Source organism: Suillus fuscotomentosus, assembly GCF_016647785.1.
Source record: "Suillus fuscotomentosus strain FC203 chromosome Unknown F5891scaffold_21, whole genome shotgun sequence".
NCBI classification, from domain to species: Eukaryota; Fungi; Basidiomycota; class Agaricomycetes; order Boletales; family Suillaceae; genus Suillus; species Suillus fuscotomentosus.
In genome coordinates, this window is record NW_024539533.1 from 48,226 (window position 1) to 68,398 (window position 20,173).

General features: G+C 44.9%; 5 protein-coding genes across 5 annotated transcripts; 2 read left to right on the forward strand and 3 right to left on the reverse strand.

Annotated features, from left to right (window-relative positions):
- Nucleotides 1-2,395: 2,395 nt before the first annotated feature.
- On the reverse strand, nt 2,396-3,766 carry F5891DRAFT_1028315 (Isy1-like splicing factor). The gene is made up of 5 exons (XM_041361465.1): nt 3,707-3,766; nt 3,456-3,648; nt 3,224-3,395; nt 2,977-3,167; nt 2,396-2,926 (listed from the first exon to the last, which is right to left on the reverse strand). The coding sequence occupies exons 1-5, from the start codon at nt 3,707-3,709 to the stop codon at nt 2,499-2,501; spliced, it is 987 nt and encodes a 328-aa protein (XP_041227064.1). The 5' UTR covers nt 3,710-3,766; the 3' UTR covers nt 2,396-2,498.
- Nucleotides 3,767-5,593: 1,827 nt separating this feature from the next.
- Nucleotides 5,594-6,789, reverse strand: F5891DRAFT_243119 (uncharacterized protein). Its single transcript, XM_041371042.1, has 5 exons — nt 6,424-6,789; nt 6,245-6,373; nt 6,051-6,187; nt 5,913-6,000; nt 5,594-5,860 (listed from the first exon to the last, which is right to left on the reverse strand). Exons 1-5 carry the CDS (start codon nt 6,638-6,640, stop codon nt 5,631-5,633), a joined length of 801 nt encoding a protein of 266 aa, XP_041227065.1. The 5' UTR covers nt 6,641-6,789; the 3' UTR covers nt 5,594-5,630.
- Nucleotides 6,790-7,393: 604 nt separating this feature from the next.
- F5891DRAFT_1187340 (uncharacterized protein) lies at nt 7,394-8,048 on the forward strand (the record flags this gene model as incomplete). Its single annotated transcript, XM_041366825.1, has 3 exons — nt 7,394-7,714; nt 7,775-7,906; nt 7,962-8,048. The coding sequence occupies 3 exons, from the start codon at nt 7,394-7,396 to the stop codon at nt 8,046-8,048; spliced, it is 540 nt and encodes a 179-aa protein (XP_041227066.1).
- Nucleotides 8,049-8,150: 102 nt separating this feature from the next.
- On the forward strand, nt 8,151-8,843 carry F5891DRAFT_1187341 (uncharacterized protein; the record flags this gene model as incomplete). Its single annotated transcript, XM_041366826.1, has 2 exons — nt 8,151-8,375; nt 8,430-8,843. The coding sequence occupies 2 exons, from the start codon at nt 8,151-8,153 to the stop codon at nt 8,841-8,843; spliced, it is 639 nt and encodes a 212-aa protein (XP_041227067.1).
- An 8,746-nt stretch (nt 8,844-17,589) lies between these two features.
- On the reverse strand, nt 17,590-19,095 carry F5891DRAFT_1187343 (uncharacterized protein; the record flags this gene model as incomplete). The annotated part of the gene is made up of 4 exons (XM_041366827.1): nt 17,590-18,573; nt 18,634-18,683; nt 18,735-19,003; nt 19,073-19,095. The coding sequence occupies 4 exons, from the start codon at nt 19,093-19,095 to the stop codon at nt 17,590-17,592; spliced, it is 1,326 nt and encodes a 441-aa protein (XP_041227068.1).
- Nucleotides 19,096-20,173: the final 1,078 nt, after the last annotated feature.

Consider the following 20,173-nt stretch of genomic DNA (forward strand, 5'->3'; position numbering starts at 1 on the left):
AATGAACTCCAGATATCATCATTCAAGCTACAGTTCCTGGATGTGCCTGGTTTGTTTTAATAAGCTGAGTCCAAAAAATATAGCGCGATCACAGAGGTCTCTGTATTTTCTAGTCTTCATGCCAATTGCTAGACAGAAGTATGGATTTCAAGGATAGAACCAATTGAATACCATATCTAAATTAAAACCTCACTGAAGACACTCTAGATAGTCGGCTGATTCTGTGTATTTGCAAACTCTTCATAGTGTTTTCTTTCCTTTCCAGAAGTCAATGTAAATACCTGATGTTATCCCGCATCAACATTGTCATTTGATCGAGAAGATGAATCACCGAGGTTTCAAATGCACATGTGCGCAATACCCCCACAGGGCACAATAGTATCAATGCATGGCACAACATACAATTTGTCTTGTCGAATGGCAAGTGGAGTATCGATGGGAGCCATGATCCCCCTCTGTCAATTTCCGAGTTAATGTACTATGTTAAATCACACTGCTACATGGCGTAATAGATGAGATGCTCATTGAATTGTCGCGGGTGAATACAACTGGCAGTTGTTACAAACTCGGAAAATGTTGCGCGAGGATTCGAAGCCAGCCACAAATTTATTCTCGCCTGCTTCATGAACAAATCCCAGCTACTATGCAAAGGTGAAGCATATTCGCACAGATTCGCAACTGATATACCACTGCCAACCATTAGCTATCCAAAGAAGGTCGCCTTGCGACTTGAGCCATGATACAAATTGATTGTCGCCCACTTGTTGAACATAACTGGCTAGTGGGCAAAGGTATAGCATTTTCACACGCATTCCAAATTGATGCATAGCATTACAAACATTAGACATATATATAAAAATAGTGTTCAAAGTCGCAGTACGATGTAATATTTTGTGTCGCATGCTTGGGTGAGTATATCCTCGTAGTCAGGAAGATGTGGGCTTTCGATTACATGGAAAATTGTCATGGAGGTGACGGGAAATCGGCTTGTCAACAAAACATATCGAGTTTTAACTCCGGACGTACATGCATGTCCCCTGCTGAGGTTAACACATCCTCGTGCTCTTGAAAAATGTGGGCCTTCAGTCTTAGCTTGGATATTGCGAACCTTACCAGTGATGTGACAGTTTTGATTCATGTAGGTCAACCATTAGCTCTTGTTCCGCCTTCCCCTCAATTCTTAGTTTGAGCGATGTTGGGACAGTTTCCTGATCTTAAAGTTTTATCGCGAAATCAAGCAAACTTCTTTCCTGTACAAGGGCAAATATGATAATGTGATCCTCGATAACACGATTATGTTAATTATTGTGACTGTGTACTATATATCGTGATGTATGGCCTTCTACTTTCTTTGCCGGTTCACTGATGTACTACTTAGTAGCACTTGCGGGTTTGACATGTTTAAATCCATGCGACTCCACGTTTTCTACTGTCCGGCAAGCGCGTCAGAACTACGGAAACTCACGGAATCGGCTGTCGACGAACATCCTGGCAATGATCTAGCTATGATTCCTTGATGATTTAGATCCCGAACCCAACCGCCGTTATAACTAGTTGCCTTTGCAAACAAAATTGAGGTCCGTAACAAGTTCCAACCACGATCATATGTTACCTTACACGATACGCGCAATATTCAAATTCCCTTCCTTCATACGCTGGCATGCATCCAGTAGCTCCGCGCCCTCCGCAAGAAATGAAGCTTATTGATAGATAAGCTTGTATCGACTTGGTACGATCCAGTGACTACCAAGTTGGACAAGATTTCATATCGTCATGTTTGAAAAAAATGAAACTTTATAATTTGTCCTGACCAATGATCATGAAGAGAGGACTTACAAATCTCGTATCAACTGTCGTTGTCAGTGCGCACATAGTGAGGCAGCATGATTATGTTGAAAGTGGGCGGCCGAGACCTCTTTACCTTCGTTGCAAGTGGTACACTGCTCACAGACATCAATTCCAATGGCGGCGATGTACGTCCCAAAATAAGGTCTCTTGACGCTGTGGAGGCACTTAGACTCGTTCTGCATCACTTATCTGAACTCTATCGTGACTATGCGCGCAGTCTCCACTCGCTTCGTCATCGTTGTCCTCCAGATTTTTCTGGCTCAACATCAGCGAATTGAGAGGTCCTTGATATTGGACCCGTAGGACTTCTCCTCAATTTGACGGCTAGCTGTAAAAGCTGAGGCACTTAGTACCGGTAAGCTTCATTTCGCGTCAAACCTTATCACATCGACATACAATATCTGCAAGCGTGGCGATGCCGTGGTAAACCCTGTTTCGCGCATGAAATCTCACCAGGTTGATGATGTGCGCAGGGCAATTATGAGGAACCAGCCACTTACCCAGAGCCAGTTGTGCGCGTAAGCCTTTGGTTTCGCACCAAATCTCATCGTGTCAGCCTCATCATATAATGTACGCAGGAAGAGTCTCCAGAACGGTGACCTGAGTAGAACCACTCACAATACAACAGAATTCGTACAAGGACACTATAACTACTCGCCAAAATATTCCTCCACCAGTGCTTGTTTCCTGAGGGCTAATAGCACGCCCTCCATTTCCTCTCTAGTCGGAAGTGTCGGTGGCATCAGGTCTTCTGGCGACAAAAAGCCCAGGTAAGCAGCGGCTGTAGTCGCGTGCGCGCGTATTGAGTCTGCGCCTCCATGTGATGAGACATCTGCCTTCGTTGTGTTGTCTGATTCGGCTTTACGAAGCCGTTTTTCTGCCTCCGAATTTGCCGTGTCCATCTCGACATCTTCTTCCTGAGCTTTGCGTTTAGTATTTGATAGATGTTGAGGTGGAGAGAGCCCGTTTAGTGGGAGTGGTGATGAGCTTGCCAATGATCCACGAGGTATTTCAGGTATTGGTTCATCAAGAGGGAGGTCGAGGATTTCCCGGACGTTCGTATATTCGTCTCTCCATTCTGATGCACATAAGAAAACAAAACTGTCTACACACATGGACATGACGTACCTGTTTCTTCTGCTTGACGCTCATATCCCAATAACTTTCCATCTGCTTCATCCAGGTCTCCAAAGTATGCGGGGCCTTGATTCGTGAACTTCTTGTAAAATGAAAGCGCTTCACTTTCCTCCTCTTCCTCTTTCTTCTTGCTCTGAAAGAGTTCGCGCACGCCTGGGAGATCTTTCGCGCGGCCAAAGTACCTATCATTTTATCAGTGACAACTTCATAGGGCAAGCTAAAACTCAAAAAGACGTACTTGTATCCTTTTGTCCCAGGCACTTCCTTCCCATCGTCATCCAACATGGCTACATTACGGCGATAGTTGGCACCTCCCAGCGCAATGATCTGGTTTTCCCAATGGCGCTTCTCGCGCATCAATTTGTTGATCTCGTCATTCACGTCTCGAACTTCATAGTCGGTCAAACCAGCTGTTAACAGATATTCATGTTAGCTCATCCGAATTTTAAGTCTCCTGCGAGGTGACGCGCCATCCTGAATCTTGGACACTTTGCGGCTTAGCTCTCTTAAGATTTCACCTCTCCACCGCTCGCACTCCCTTAGGCTCTTGCAGGCGCTGGCCATCTTCGGACGACGATCTGCACGCGTCCCGAGGCCAAGCTCAGCTGCTTGAGCCTCGCGGAAACGGTATAGCATTGACTGCGCCTTCTCTTCATTGCGGGCCTAGTTGTAAAAAAGACGATTAGTAGAATCTATAGAATACTCATCTTCAAGTACATACCATGGTTAGATCAGAAAGTACGGCCGGTCTGCGTGAGGTCTATGCAAACAAGTCACAGACTCTGTCAAAGTATGGTTGTCCGGAAAATGCCGGTAAGTCTGCTAAAGGAAACTTTCTGCTTTCCTGACCTGGACTTGGACTGGCAGTTCATGCCACGATGCGTGTGGGCTTGAATATTTGAATTCACAATTAGTAAGTAGCTCCAAGTCTTTCAGAATCAGTGGAAAGAGGTTCAGCTGATCATGATTGCTAGGTGTGACACCGTTAGGCTAATACTGATGCGGCGATATTCTGTTTTGTCACTGTGGCGTCTTAGAAATTGCCCTACAGTTGAAGTCGCCAGTGCTTGTACTATTCTCGGACCATTGCGTTCCTGAATGGAGTTGCTTTCCCTAAGCGTCATGCTCAAAGATTTCCCGCAGTACTCTCTTGGGCATAATATTTTTTGCGATGATGGGAAACCATTTGGTGACCCAGAAAGGTTCGGTACAGATGCTGGACAATTTCGTTCAAAGTCGTGTGACCCCTGGTTATGGAATTAGTTGAGCAATGGCGCATTTGTTTGCACATCGATGGTTTTTTCCATGCTATGCCATGGCGTTCAGCTCCCTTGCGCGACGACTTTCCTGTATCAGTTTATACTGCAGGTGAACAGACCTTCATTTGAACAGCCGACGAATGGTTTTAATGATTCATCACAACTCCAGTAAGTGGTGTTATGAATTACATGGTCGTGGGGTTCAATGACGCGTTCCACTTCTGTTCTATCTACCGCCGCGTCTGGCCCTCCTTTCCCGGAAATTCAGAATTGATGCCGCTTGAACCAAAACGGCCCATAATAGTGCGTCGTTCCGTTTTGTCCCATCACGCACTACTCAGTCATTCTTTGAAACCCTGTACTAACAGGACTAACTCAGATGACCGTGAGTGGATGCTCAAAACCTGCATAACAGATTTGCGTTCGAAAGTCAGGTATCCGGAAATTGGTGGAAATTGGTGGAGGTTTCGTGGTCTCTTTGGGATCCGCTTACCAAATACATTATCTGGCAAGTCATACACTGCGTTCGTTCTTGGCTCACACATGTGTAGAACTTGCTTCGCAAAACCTTTTGGTTGTTGGAGTATTGTAAGCCCACAGATTTTTCATTCCAGGGCACCTCGAAGTAGTCCGTATGCATCTTAGTAAATAGTCTTTCTGACTTGAGGACCAGGTGGTAACTTGTACTCGTGATATGCTACTGTTACGCTTCATATCACTGCATCGGAATGATCAGGCTGACAACATGCGTAATGCTGACGTGACGATGATAACATGGGACTGGGTACAATGGAGTATGAGACAATTTTGCATTGTGCTAACAAGCACGTTGTTCTATTAAACAAATCAGAGGCTACTCGCTTAAAACTATTGTCTACGGATGTCTTCCCAGATATTTTGCAAAATTTGGGAGTTTGTTAGAATTGTCATGTCGTTGGTGCGTTAGTAATCTAGATTCGGCACTTCAAGCTAAAGTCGAAAATCGATGTCCCAAAGCAATGAGGTTCATACCATTCACCGTTGATTGATGACCGCACAACTATGCATTTTTTAGCCGTATCTCCGTTGATACGTGGTCACTATTTCCGGTTGACATCATTCAGTATGGAATAATTTTCACGCAGAGTTTGACGCTTATCTCCGTGGGCGCTATCTTACTACGAGAAGTGTGCCCGGTGCCCAAACGAGGGGTGGACAGCTTGTGGAAAAAAAACAGTGGCAAGATGAGCAGTCAGTTGCATGTAAAATGGATTGCAAATTGCTTGACAGTGCCTACACTGCGGCCCGCCATGAACATAGGTACCCTGGGATAGAAATCAAATTGAATATCAAACACTTCTGTGACTACATCCACCATCATATGGAGAGGATACAACAAGAATGCGATCAAGGGGGATAGGGCAGGTCCACGTTATCCTCCAAGCGGACCCAACTGGATGGAGGGATAAAAACACGATGCTCGTCGATCCAATCTAAGATCTTCTCAAAGTTTCTACATTTGTGAGGAACATTGAAATCACCGAACGGAGTTGTCCTTCCCTCGATCCAATCATGAGTTATCATGGTAACATCACCACTACACATAGTGAACTGCCTGAGTATCTCAATGCAGTGGTCTAAGGTGCGACATGAGCAGGTTGTGGGCAGAGCAAGAAACAATATACTCACCGACATGGCGACGAGAGAGTTCGTGGGATTTATGCATGCCCCCATTCTCATGGTACTCGTTACCCCAGCTGACTTTGCGAAGTATGTCCTACAGGAATTTAAGCAAAGATCGACCAGCCTCTGTGTTTTACAACTGACTAGGCAATGGAGCTGGTGAATGACTTCTACAGTTGCTACGTAACCTCCACCGTATTCGTCCGGATACCTAGCCATGGCAGGAGAAGGTTTCTCCCCCGTTCTGAGCAGTTGCTCATGTGTCATACGGAGTGGGCGCACTGGGAAATATCATATTCAGTAGATGTCTATGATGTAAGTGAAGCATAGGGCACAACCATCAAGAGATACCCTATCCCAAATGGCGTCGAGCTCTGGGGATGGAGGGCCACTATATATGGAAGGAAAGTTGAAAGATCCGTTGAATTTTATGATGCCGATGGATTCAATTGCCTCGTTTGCTGGAGCTGTGATGGGTAAGTAAGGTCTTGTGCGCCGACTCTAGTCATCCACGTACAATATATAACTACGTCATCCATCGAAGGTGACCGTGCCCATTGTATGAAGAACCACAGAGTTATGGACATCAGTACACCATGGCTTAGCCAAGGCCACAGGTGAAGGAAGCGTGATTTCGGTGGAAGACTGATTGTTATACCACTACCAAGGAGCTTGGTATTGTCATCCTCGATCCCATCTAAATGAGAGTATTGAGAGTAGTATTCCTCATTCATGAGTCGCGAAATAAAATCAGGATCCGGAGTGGATGGGTCAAGTGTGAACCAGACAGCTTGGACGATTAAGTGCCTGTGAAGAAATGCTTACTTCTATTTATCCCAGAAGTTGTGACAGTGCTCGGCGAATCTCGTGAGGCTTGAGTGGGCGGCGCCGAGGATCTGGTACAATCTTTCTGGATCATTGGACTAAGAGAGCAAATGGAGTACGTTATCTAATCTCCCAGACCCTTTCTCAGGTCTCGAAGCCACGTTTCATGACATGGCGACTCGTTATCCCCTTTCCTCTTATTGCGCTTCAGACTACCCCAGCCTTGAAACTTTCGTAGTTAGGTCGTGGGAGCAGCACTTTTGAGATGCCTAGGACAACATGATTTCCTGTGGTCTTGCTGGCATATCTATTTGTCTTGCGGATACACAAATTGGTTACAAATGGACCCTGCAGCTTCCCACCTGTAGGCTCCTGTAGGTCAAATAAATCGATATGTCCGTGACTCATGATCCGGAGAATAGCAATTCTAATTACTGTATCATTTCGACCTTAGGTTCGTGGGAATTTCGGCACTGCATTACCTAATGGTTTTGTGACAGGTTCGTCTCACAAGGACAGCTGTGACAAACTTAGAGCTAGTTCGGAAATCCATGTGAAGTCAGGTTGAATCAATTTGCATTCGGCAAGCATGGTCAGCACGGCACACCCCGAACGGCTGACTTTCAACCTTGCTTGCATCCTACTACTACCAGTGTACCACCATGGAATCTTGTTATCGCATTGATAATCTCAAGGGTGTCCATCTCACCCGTCATAAACATATCTTGACAAGTGTTGTATCTCTAACAGCTCTTGCTGCACATTACACTACTGTTCTCATGGCTCAAGAGAAAGAGAAGGCATTTTGGACTGAATCAGAAGTAACTGCGCTGGTTGACTACCTTCATGAACATCGGTCAGAGCATGCCGAAGGAGGCAACTTCAAGATGGTAACATTCAATGGAGCAGCGAGGGATATCGCACCCAAGAAGACACAGGGCCCACAAAAGACTGGCAAAATGTGCCAGACAAAGTGGACATCAGTGAGTTGCTGATTTCAATCTACGTTATCAGTTTATCGATCTCAGCTAACATGTGTTTAGTTGAAACAGATTTACAACGCTATCGATAAGTATTGCAAGCAGTCTGGAATCAATCAGTGGCACCCTGAGTATGGTGCGAACATCCAGGGGGAAGCAGCAGCGGCAGTGTTTGATGCATATGTCCAGCAAAAGGTATGTCATTATACTCTCATGTCATGTTGTTTTACTAATACTACATTTCTTTCAGTCCAATTCTGCGATGTGCCCTTTCCGAAACTCCAGATGGGTCTATCTTGAGCGGATGCAGGAGATTTTACCTGTGGGTGGCGCATGAGGGGCAGCGGCTTTCCAAGCCACCGATGTTCCCGCGCCCTCCATTGACGATGAGCCTGGGGTGGATGCCCCAGGAGCTCAGGCTCCTGGATCTGCTAGCTCCATGAGTGCCATCACTGGCATGAGTGGCGGATCTACTAGCTCCACGAGTGCTGCTGCCGGCACAAGTGGTGACATCATTATGTCCGGGACCAATACCATCGCTTCTCCTCCTCCCCCGTCTAGTGCTGCCACTCGACCAACTATCTCTACAACCTCCAGTACCAGAAAGCGCTCACACAATGCCACATCCATGTTCCATGATGATGCAGCCACATTCGCATCCACAGTACCTTCATCGACATCTGAACTGCCACAACAATCTGAGGCTTGAGCGTCAAAGAAACAGAAGTCGCGTGCAACCCAGTCACGTGCTGACAGTGGCCAATCTGCAATGATGACCAGCGCTGCAAGAGCAGCCAAGATCATGCCAGCTGCAGCTGTTGTGGGCATGCAAGGGTCCATCAATCGTCTCACCGATGTGATCGAGAAGGGTATGGTTACTGATGTGGAAAGGCTGGAGAAGCAGAGACACGCTGCCTTGCATATCTTGAACGGGGAAGATGCAGACTACTATCCGTTGCAGGAGAGGGTCATTGTCATGCACATGTTTGCAGATGACCCTGCTGTCACCGACGTATACCTTCAAAACGATAACAAAGACACGCGGTACGCATTCATCCAGCACATGATCCAGTATAGATTTCAGAAGGTCCCGCAAGCACCACAAGTGCCATACGTCCATCCGCAGTTGTAACTGTGCTGCCAGTGCCATGTAGTTTACCTGCCATTTGTTCAATCTCGCATGCACTCATTTGTTTTTTTCATACTCAATCACTAGCTGCACTAGCTGTTTCCATACCAAGTACTTGTTGTTTCCATACTGAATTACATGTGTTTCTATGCTACGCTTTCCAATTCACTCTCGTCCAACGCATCTGATACCTCCGAGTCTGAACCTGAGTCCAACAAAGCCCTCTCATGTATGACATCCTGATACTGATCCCACATTGCTTGCGCAATGCATTCACGCATTGCGCGACCACTCACCGCATGACCACTATCGTCGTTCATTTCTTCATCATCGTCGTCGTCGTCGTCAGCTTGTCCCTGAAAATCAGGGTTCTCAGATGCGTATGATTCGCCGCGCGACTCTTCATCCTCATTGGGATCATGTAGGTGTAGGAAGTTGTGGATTGCGCACAATGCAGCAGGAATTTGTGCTTGAGTGTCGAGGGGGTACTCTGGTGCCAAAAGGAGAATGCAAAAGCGGCGTTTTAGGACACCAAAGATGCGCTCTATCACATTTCGTGCAGATGTGTGGCGTAGGTTGAAGAGCTCCTCTTTATTGACGGGCCTGCCATCAAAATATAAGTTAGAAAAACATACCTGATATTTGCACGGCCCCACTCCGCGAGGTGGTAACGGACACCACGGTATGGCACAAGAAGTTCAGGGCAAAGCGGGAATCCTGCATCCGCTAGGTAGTACTTCTGTCGTGGAATGTGGAAGTCATGTGCATGCGCATCCTCATAAATCCAAGAATTGTTAGCTGAACCCTCCCACCCGGTCAAAGAGTAGACAAAATTGAGGTCAAAGTCGCAAGCAAATAAACAGTTCTGCGAAACGAAACCTTTGCGATTACGGTATACAGTGCGTTTGAAGGCAGGGGGCAACACATGAATATGACTTCTGTCGAGTGCGCCAACAGCATCACAGAAAAACGGCCAAAATTTGGGGTTGTTTTTTTATTTTTTTTGAGACCAAAGTGCCATCTGGTAAGTGGACGTAGGTAGTGTAGAACGGGGGGGACGAGAATATGTGTAGAATCCTTTTAAAATAACTAGGAAATATTAGATGTATTGTATAGATCAAAAAATAATAGCGCTCACCGTGAAATCATATTGTTTGATCTCTGAAACCACTCTCCAACATGCCGGGTAGTCAGACCCGTGATGCTAGTATACAGGAATATAGCGACTTGTTCTTCCAACGAGACGAACTTGGAGTCAACATAACCAAAGTTACGGAGCTCAGAGATGAGCACTTCAAAAGCATGTGCATGCATACCCAGTTCGCATCGAATGTGTTCCGGATGTCCAGTAAGAAGCTCCATAAGCCAGCCTTCACCAGAGAGAATGGATGTGTGGTACGGTTCCAGGTCTTTGGAGTAGGTAGATTGTAGTAGGGATCCTGTAGCACATATCAGGATGCTGATGAGGATTTTAGCATAGTGAAGGAGGCGTTGTTGGATCTCTGGACGTGTCATTGTAGTGAGAACAGTAGTTACAGTAATGTGCAGCAAGAGCTGGTAGAGATACAACACTTGTCAAGATCCTTAAGATTATCGATGCGATAACAGTAGTAGTACGATGCAAGCAAGGTTGAAAGTCAGCCGTTCGGGGTGGCGTGCCGACCATGCTTGCTGACTGCAAATTGATTCAACCTGACTTCACATGAGTTTCCGAACTAGCTCTTACAATAGATTCATAGGTTCATAAGGTTCATATTCAGTAGGATAATATATGTACTTTCTACACAAAGTATAGCTCAAAAATGACAATTAGGAGGGAAAAAAAAGTGGTTAGACAAATGTTTTCATAAAAAAACATATCATATGTTATGTCACAAAATTAGATTCGTTGACCCAAAACAGCTGTGACTGTCACAAAAAATAGGTTCAGTTTGTTGGGCTTGCGATGGTGTGACGAACCTAAGGTCGAAATGATACAGTACCTTCAAAATTTCAGGGCTTGGATACGTCGACACTAGTGCTGTTGTAGTCCAGTTCGGTCTGGTTCAGAGGCAGTTTGACGAGAACCGAGAACTGGACCTTGGTCCAGTTCTACCTTTCTTGACGAACCTTGGACCGAACCTGTGTGGACGGTTTGCAGTGGTCAGGTTCAGTTTTTTTCGGTTTGAACGCGAACCAGACCCAATTTTTTATAGCCAGCAAAAAAAAACATAGTAGAAGTTGTCCGAGCTCCACCATGCCATTCCGAACACCACAAACACCATGCGCAAATGCCCAGCACACGTCAGCAACTGCTGATGTGGCTCAGACAAATACGGATGATGGATGAGAGCAGGAGAAGGGAAGAAGACAAGGAGGAGAATGAGAGAGAGAGGAGATGGACGATTGGTAGCAGTCGAGTGGTTCGATTCTGCATGAGATTGGCAGTATATGAGATAAGTACCATGCTAGCTCGTATGACAAGACACTTCATATGTGGGACTTGAAGATAGGTGATGTGATGAAGCAGATTAGTAATGTGCAGGCTTGTTGGGTTAGACAGAGTCGTACTGAGATCAATTTCATGAGGGATCGATGAAGATGGAAGGGAGACATTGAGTAATTTGAATGTTTGAATTTATCTGAAAATGATTGACTATATCAGTCCCCCATCCAGAGTTGAGTCTACATGTGCAATGTACCATGGTATCTAGGACACTGCTGATGAGGATGGAGTACCGCTGTCATTGCACTGTTGGCCTGGTTGCTGTTCATACATTGCATAGCTGCAGCCACTTCTGCTTCTGCATCAGTTTCAGGAACAATACCATATCTCTGCAGTGTATTTTAATAGAATGAAATTAGAGGGATGACAAGTGACTCACATTTTCATCTTGAGCAAGAGGTACATTGACATTGCGTGTGGAATATCCTCCAGAAAACAAGTTGAGGTTGAAATCGAGATAAGCATAGATGTGCACGGACTATCGACAACAGGTAGGACAAGATGAAGTAGTTGCCTTGCTCGAGTTGCTGATTATATTTAGGTCAGCCGGTGTCTGAATCAGCATGATGAGAATAAAACTCACTTCTTGAGTCCAGTGCCAATTGGCGTGCAGCCAACGTATCATGCTCGAGCCAGACATCAACATTGCGATCATAAAGAACATGAGCAATATAAAGAGTAGACAATAGGGAACAGATGACATGTAGTTGAAGTAAGACACAGGAGACCCATGCTGATGAAAACACCGCTTATAAATTGAGTCATACAGCAAGGATTCCTAAGTTTTGAAATTGTACCTGAGTAGAATAGAATGAAGCCATGGCGTGAAACAGAATAGGGAAGAGAGAGACTAATGCTCATAGTGAGAACAGGGCTCTGTGAGGCCGAGGTGGATCATTGAAGGGAGTGTCAAAACATGCTTCGACAATGTGACAGAACTTCTTGCGGTGTAGAAACAACAATACAGAGAGGAACAATGATGCTCCAAACTGTATCTAAAAATGTTGTAGGTCGTGCGTTGCCTAGTCTGCGTTACTTGAGGAGACAAGCGCGTTCGACCCTAGGGGAAGCAAGTGCAGCAAGGATCTAGAAGTGTGCGCCAAAGCGAAGCACGAGAAAGCGTAGATGTACGCAAGGCGCGGGAACGCGCGTGTGTATTAGCGCGAAGCGTGGGAAAGCGCGCGCGCACATGTGGAAATGATAGAGAGACTAAGCTTAAGTGATAATATAATACAAGATAAGTGAAGAGAGGTGCAAAGTGCAGACAAATAGATTTCTACTATGTTCTTCTAGGTAGATAGTGGGTGGAAAGTATAGTAAAGTGAAAGGTAGGAAAAGTAAGTTAAAAAGTAGGTTCCAAAGTCTCAAGTACTATGTACTGCTGGCGCTTATATAGCGCGCCTAAGCGCGGTCATGTGGAGCCGAAGCGCTACCGAGTATGTATGTAAGATATATATGGGTGAGAGTCCATGATAAAAATAAAGATGGAACAATATGCAGATGAGAGAAATAGAAATATACGCACTAGAGGGCTTGGTGGACAGTGGATGGATTCTGGATGGCTGGTGCTATAGGGCGCTCAAGCGCGGGAACGCGCACGCGCATATACATCGTGAAGCGCGGGAATGGTGCGCGTTGCACAGGAAAGCTGCGCCTCATATAGGAATTGCTGTGGACAGTACACAGAGTGGTGCTGTGAGTTGGTGCTGTATACTCCCTTAGTGGAAACTGCCATATCATGCCATGAGAGGCATGAGTCTCTACAGCAGTTCAGGGTTTGGACCAGTTTGGGGAAGGTTCGAACCAACATAGAACTGTTCAGGCAATGGTGGACTGCAAACCTCACTCAGGTCCGGTCCACCCCAATTCCTGGACCATGGACCGAACCAAGGAAGAACCTGACCATTGGTCAGGTTTGGACCATGGTTCTGGACTGAACCATGGCAGCACTAGTCGACACTCAGCAGCATTGCAAAGCCCATCAACTTGCCGCATCTGTGATACTGAGGAAGTGGTTACCAATGCATTGGACAGATGCTATGGTACAGTCCGATCCATTGTTGGTCATCGTCAAGGTGTTGAAAACTAAAACTCGAGCATTTATCTGTGCGATGATCGGGGAGTACCTACTACTGTGACAGTGTGGCCGTAACATTAATCAGACCAAATATGGTAGCCATTTCGATCACTTCTTGTAGAGTAAAACAGCAAGAATCTATGTGAATACAAAGCAATAGCAGAGGCGATAGCATCGAACACAATGACATGTAATGAAAGCAAGTGTGCATACGGCAAATGGGCAAATCAGAGCAAACATCAACAGATCAAAAAACACTAGTGAATGTGAAGCAAAGGATGGAACAGTCACATCAGGAAATCAACCTGAATCTGTTATGACTAGATGCATGTAACCGACAAAAAACATTATTATACATCTAGTTTTGGATTTATATATCTTTCTCGTGGTATCACATATATACAACATAAGATATGATTTTACAAGGGGGATATAATTTTGATATGTGTATTATAGGCCAACAGCAGTGTGACAATAGAGCCTTCCAACCATTATAATTGGCTAGCCTCAAAACAAATCATGATATCTTAAGCTTTAGAAATATATGATATTATCATATGTCCAACAGAAGATATGATTTTGCAAGGGAAATATAATTTTGATGTGTATATTATAGATTGACAGCTGTGTTACAACAGAACCTTCCAACCATTATAATTGGCTGACCTCCAAACACATCATTATATCTTAAGCTTTAGAATTATCACATATCCAACAGAAGATATGATTTTGCAAGGGAGATATAATTTTGATATGTGTATTATAGGCTGACAGCAGTGTGTCAACTGAACCTTCCAACCATTATAATTGGCTAGCCTCAAAACAAACCATGATATCTTAAGCTTTAGAAATATATGATATTATCACATGTCCGACAGAAGATATAATTTCACAAGGGAGACATCATTTTGATTTATGTATTATAGGCCGACAACAGTGTGACAACAGAACCTTCCAACCCTTATAATTGGCTGGCCTGAAAACTCATTATTATATGTTCAGCTTTGATATTATCATGCTGTCACATAGATATGAAAGAAGATATGACTATGTGAAGGAGATATAATATTGACATGTATTTTAGATGGGACAACAGCATGGCAATTGAACCTTCCATACATTACAACTGCTAGTAGCTGACCACAAAACAAATATCATTAGATGACCATGCAACTTAGATACATATTCATTTTATTAGTAGTAGCACACGGTACTACAGTTGCGGACAGGCAAAGTCGACAACTTTCATAGCAGATGAAAGGATTTTTTTGGCACAAAATGGCCTTCAGATATCGATTCTACAGGTCGAAAGACATTCAAAAATGCCTTGAACTAAATTTTCCCATGTGTTTTTTGGGTACGGCCAAATTTTTGGGCTAAATTGTTATTTGATAGACACTAGGAGTGCAAAAATAATGGTATGTATCTTAGTTAAGAACAGCCACAATTGAATCCATGGCAGTTTGAGACATGGAGTGGTGTTTTTTCTGCTTTCGCACTGCCCAAGCTGCAGCTTCCCCAGTCAAACCCTTTCAGTAGGCACTCATAAAACACCACGAGCGATTGATGAAATGATGAAAGACCTCTAACGGGCAAGCATTGAGAAAATGCTCGGCTGCTTTCTTGGCTTCACAAAAACTGATTTTTGGTGTCTCTCGGTATCGGAACTTGCACCAGCCCCAGTACTACCAACAAACTCAGCATCTGAATCTACCTTTGACAGGCCACTCACCATTTCAATGGGATTCAACTTGCAATGGAACTTTGGTAAAAAGATACATAGGTGGCCCGTCTTCTTGATCATGGTCTCGAGCATTGACTCCTGGTTTGCAAAGTCGTCTTGCTGTGAAAGAAGATGAGCCATGCAACAACCCTTGCTCTCAAAAGGACAGACAGGTGAACATTTAGCTTTCAACCGTCTGACATCAAATCCTTGCTCGGTAAGGACAGTGGAGACCTTTGGGGGTGCCATCTTCATTTGTCATTTTCTGTACTTTGCCATGGACAGAAATATTGGGGTTGTTCATTGGTATCACTGTGTTGTGCTGTTTTCGTTGTTTGCCTTTATCTGATTTGTTCATTTCAAATGCTTTCAATGAATCAGGAGGGAGCGAGGCATGAGCTGATGACTGATCAAATACGAAAAGTGCTTGACAGTCTGGGTGTGCGAGCATGAATATGTCAATTGCATTTTTAACCTGCTCGAGGAACTGGGCACTATCCCACCAAGTGTCATATCCCGTATTTCGGATCTACATCCGATAATATTCCCACGCCTCATCCGGACCTTCAGATGTGCTATCCATGTCTCCAGTACCCATCCGGATCCCTGCACCTCTGCACATCCACATCCGCATGTCCACGTCCAGATCCCTTATCCTTCACAGCTAGCCTGCATCATTCATCCTTGTCCCATCGCCCTAATGCCACATCCTATATATCCACGCATCTCATCCGGACCATATCTGATCCGGTCCAATCTGATGTATAGATCCACTTCCGATCCAATATAGATAAGCTTCCTAATTCATTTCCTGTTCTTATAATGTTATACACAGCCTATTCGGTATTTCCTCTATTCTGCTGTTTCGGTTATATCTATTACCGGTATGCTTACTGATCCATTAACCTATGTTCATTTATGACTCGCATTTGTTAACCTTTGCATATGCTTCATACATAGCCTCAGACTCTGCTTATTGATCCTTCCATTATTTCTCTTAGTATATAAACTCGTGTATATGTCTTGTAGTACCTCAGTCTGAATATCATATTAGTCCTCGCACTAGTCTTCACTCTAAGTCCTCATATCAGTTCTAGTCTTCCAACTTAGTTGATATCCATCTCAGGCCTAGGGAGTTTCTCCCTAGGCCAGAGCTCCGCTCCTCCGCTCCTCCACTCATCTGAAGTTCCGGAAGTTCATCCGGAACTTTCCCACGGTCCTCCGGACCTATTCTGCTTCGGACTTTGTCCTTGCAGCCTTTCCTCTGTTTGCTTCTACTCAGGACAAGTCCTGAGTAGCCATTACACGTATCTGTATTAGGACGAAACCTCATTGTAATTTCTGGAAGTTCCTCCAGAACTTTCCTGCACTCATCCGGAAGTTACTTGTACCCGTCCGGAAAGTCCTTCTGAAGTTTCCCGCGCCTTTGGACATCTTCAGACTTTCTTTGGACACCAATCTGAAATTAAGGGCACATACTCGGGTAAGGGGCGCAGCGCACGAGCTGAAGCCAAGCCCCTCAGAATCAGTCCTACCCTTTGTGCATGGTCTTAACACCAAGGATCACCATTTGACCCTGGATAGATAATTTTGTGTGCATCTCGAAGCAATTCACCATCTTGACCTTGTAGAATAAGTCAGCCATCTTCTTCATTGATAAAATCAGAAACATGGATTAGTCGTCCTCAACCTTTCTTGCAAAGGGGCTGTTCACCAGACCGCAACCTTTGATTCAACATTATAAGTTAATATGAGTATTCGAGCTGATGGGGTGTACATTACCATGAAGTATTGGATTGATCATTGGTATGAAAACAACATTCATCATGAAACTGTAGACTCGTGACCAGTCTGATGTACGTCACATGAGAGTGGGGAGTTTTCGATGTAGTCAGACTGGTCGATCTCGGAGAGATTTGGCAGGTGAAGCACGGAGTTCGAATTTTAGCAGGTGCCGGTTGTGCCGGGTGTCGTCATACTGTACAGATGTTCTCCATCTTGGTGCTAACCTCATCAGTAACTAGCACAATAGCACATTGTCACAAAATAGCATGGACCTGTTGTTCTCCTCGCTGGCTATGGAATATTTTCTAGCAAGGAGGTAATCTTTTCCTTGCTGAGGCTGCGAGGGTCCACTGTCCAAGCTAAAGATTCAGGCGGTAGGGCATACTGCAGTGGGGGAGTATAATATGGAGAAAATGGTAGCTTTTAAAGTATCCTATTTCAATTTTAGTGATGCACTGCAAATGCGAGATAGATGCGGCACTCTATGCAGTGCATGAACAAAAGTTTCTGGGTGATTGATAGTCGACAGTAACTATGTAGCACTATTACTTCGACCGGCACGACTGGCACCTGCTAAATTAAAACTCTGTGCTTCGCCTGCCAAATCTCTCTGAGATCAACCAGCCTGGCCACGCCACTCGACTTGTCCGTGGTTATATAAGCCAGGCTGGTCCTGAGCCTAATGAAACTGTGCAATAATCCTTTTTTCTCCAGGCTTTAGATGTAGTTCAACCTTTTTCAACTCGGGCCCTTCATACTGAACCATCCGGGCCTCATACTGTGCCATGAGAGGTAAGAAGACCTCTCTGCGGTACTTCACTACATTGTCCCTCTCATGACCATCCATGTACACCCCTTTTTGGACCATCGTGTGCCTCCATCCAAGCTTGAGAAGCCAGTGTTGAGCTGTGCGCACACTAAGCGGCTGCTTTGGGTGAATGCCGAGATCCAGAAAAATAGCTGAAGTGAGGGCATGCTGCAATTTCTTCAGAGTGACACTGCCAACCTTCTGTGCAGTCAGCCAAGATCGGGTGCATGCCTGTACAGCTTCATCATGAAGCCAAGAGTGGGCATTAGCCTTGCCACCTTGCTTCTCCACAGGCAGCTGTGCAAATATTTGGTAATGCCGAACAAGTGCTTGCATCTTCCGTGCAAAGTGAATTCCTTCGCCTTTGTGCCATTGCCGAGCAATCTCAATGCTAGCCTGTATCTGTGAGCATCCCTTGATGCATAGGGTTTCAAAATTTGAGAGTATGGTGAGTTTATTGATGTGCGCCAGTGAGAAGCTCTTGCTGTTCTTCTTTAGGTCTGATTTGATGTTCTTGTGCATCTCGCTCCAATCATGAAATCTCATTATGTCCCCTCCTGCTGAAAGCATCAGCTCATCCTCCCAAGTCTCATCATCAACATCTTCTGCCTCTTCGGTTGACTCATCCAAATCCATGATCTCTGTGGGCTCCAGTTCATCATTTGATGATGCCTGATCTGATAGAACAGATGCTGAGCGAGCACGTGGGATCGTTGATGAACTTGGATACTGCTGCCATTCTGGTTGCAGCATGGATAATGTTGTTTGGCGTACTGGCACAGCCGTCATGGGCAATACATGTCTGGCTATGTTTGCTGGTCCTGCCATTGCAGCTCGGTCAGGTGCCAGGGTTGACTTGTTGAAAAACCTTGTTAGTTGAGGTTGGTTTTGCAAGTTCTTCTTGTGCCTTCAAACAGTTCTCTCTGATTGACTTGTAAAGGAATTGGCATAAGTCCTGGGTCTCGCTGCTGGAAAGGTAAGCAAGACTTTCTTTGAATTGTAACCAATTAACTCACTCAGCATTTTTGATTTTGCACGAATTTCTGCCTTCTTTTGGAGACGTTCTGGGAGCCAGTCTGGGTCTCGGAGCTTGTTGTCCATCTCTGACATTACAGCCAACAACCATTCATCATTGAGTTCTTCCCACTCATCCTGGTCATCCACATCTGATACCATCTCCGAGTCTGATGTGTCAAGCTCAGCAAAAGCTGTTTTCAAACTATCAAAGAATAAGTGCAGAGGGGGCTCTTCATCAACATATTCTTCAGGACTTGGTGCACGGAACCTGGGCTTCAAGGCATTGACTCAAACTTCATGTTCAGAATTGTCTTGGTTCGACAACTGAGTATTTCACCTGGGTCTTTTTGAGTGTGCCATGAGCAGACTCGGATGGGTGAGTAGTGCAACTTTATTAATTTTTTTGGGGACCAAACTATAAACATTCCTCATTTTTGACCCCAGGGTCAGACTCAGGCTCGAAAAAGGAGTTGATTGCACTATTTCTCGAGATTTTAGGCACTAGTTTGAGGTACTGGCCAAATTTTGGGGTCTGAGTGACCACAACATCGTAATTGGCAGCTTGAATCATACTTTGTACATTTGTAAATAGTCTAATTATGCTTAGTGTGTCATTATCCAGGTGTTTCAGAAGGCTGTGGAAAGGTTAACCATACTTGTCGATTTTGCTTGTCCGCAACTGTAGTAGCACAACTGCAAGAAGAAGTATTGCAGTGAGAACGGGGATGCCAGGGCTAAGTGATATTGCTGAAGTACTGAGGTCTCACTCTTTCCTGCGTGATTCTGTGAGATTCTGTGAAACCAATGTGATTGATACAATGAAAAACAAGAAAACTGTGATGCACTGTCATGACCACAACCTGCTTGAATGTGCCAGAACACAGTCCAGTATTGGTAGTTGTAGGGCATGGTGAGTGTAGTAGGTGTTCCTGTGCATCTGGGGTAGAACTCGACGGTGATGGCCACTGGGGTTTGGGTGCGTCCTTTGGTAGGGTGTGCTCTGGTTATGGATGACCATGATTATGAAATGTAGATGACTTACCATAGTTCTTGCATATTTGCTGCGGGAAGAGACAACCACCTTTACATAGTCCCCAAGTAAATATGCGGTAAATTACAGAGCAAAAGGGACATGCCTTGTCATATACCACAAGAGTAGAGAACCCTGGAGTCCCTTGCATGTGCATAACTTCAATGAATTGTGCACAAAAGTCTGAATCCATACCAGTAGGTGAAAGGAGACATCACAATTGAATGCAATGCTCGATGGTTGCAGAAGCTAGGACCTCAGATGAGTAATGTTCGGCTAGAATGATGTCAGAAGTTGAAATAGACGAAGTCTTAATGTGGGCGAACCAATGATACCTCTCTTGAAAAAATTGATTCATTGTGAACACTCAAGATTGTATCAGTCTCGTTTAGCCAGATGGAAGCTTGC

What these genes read in the sequence shown, in the direction of transcription:
- F5891DRAFT_1028315 (XM_041361465.1), bottom strand. An exon ending in AGTGTCCAAGATTCAGGATG is followed by an intron (nt 3,396 to 3,455) that starts GCGCGTCACCTC and finishes ATCTGTTAACAG; the next exon opens with CTGGTTTGACCGACTATGAA. An exon ending in GCGTCAAGCAGAAGAAACAG is followed by an intron (nt 2,927 to 2,976) that starts GTACGTCATGTC and finishes TATGTGCATCAG; the next exon opens with AATGGAGAGACGAATATACG.
- F5891DRAFT_243119 (XM_041371042.1), bottom strand. Translation starts at nt 6,640, where the DNA reads ATGAATGAGGAATACTACTCTCAATACTCTCATTTAGATGGGATCGAG. An exon ending in GGATAGGGTATCTCTTGATG is followed by an intron (nt 6,188 to 6,244) that starts GTTGTGCCCTAT and finishes GATATTTCCCAG; the next exon opens with TGCGCCCACTCCGTATGACA. An exon ending in TTCACCAGCTCCATTGCCTA is followed by an intron (nt 6,001 to 6,050) that starts GTCAGTTGTAAA and finishes AAATTCCTGTAG; the next exon opens with GACATACTTCGCAAAGTCAG.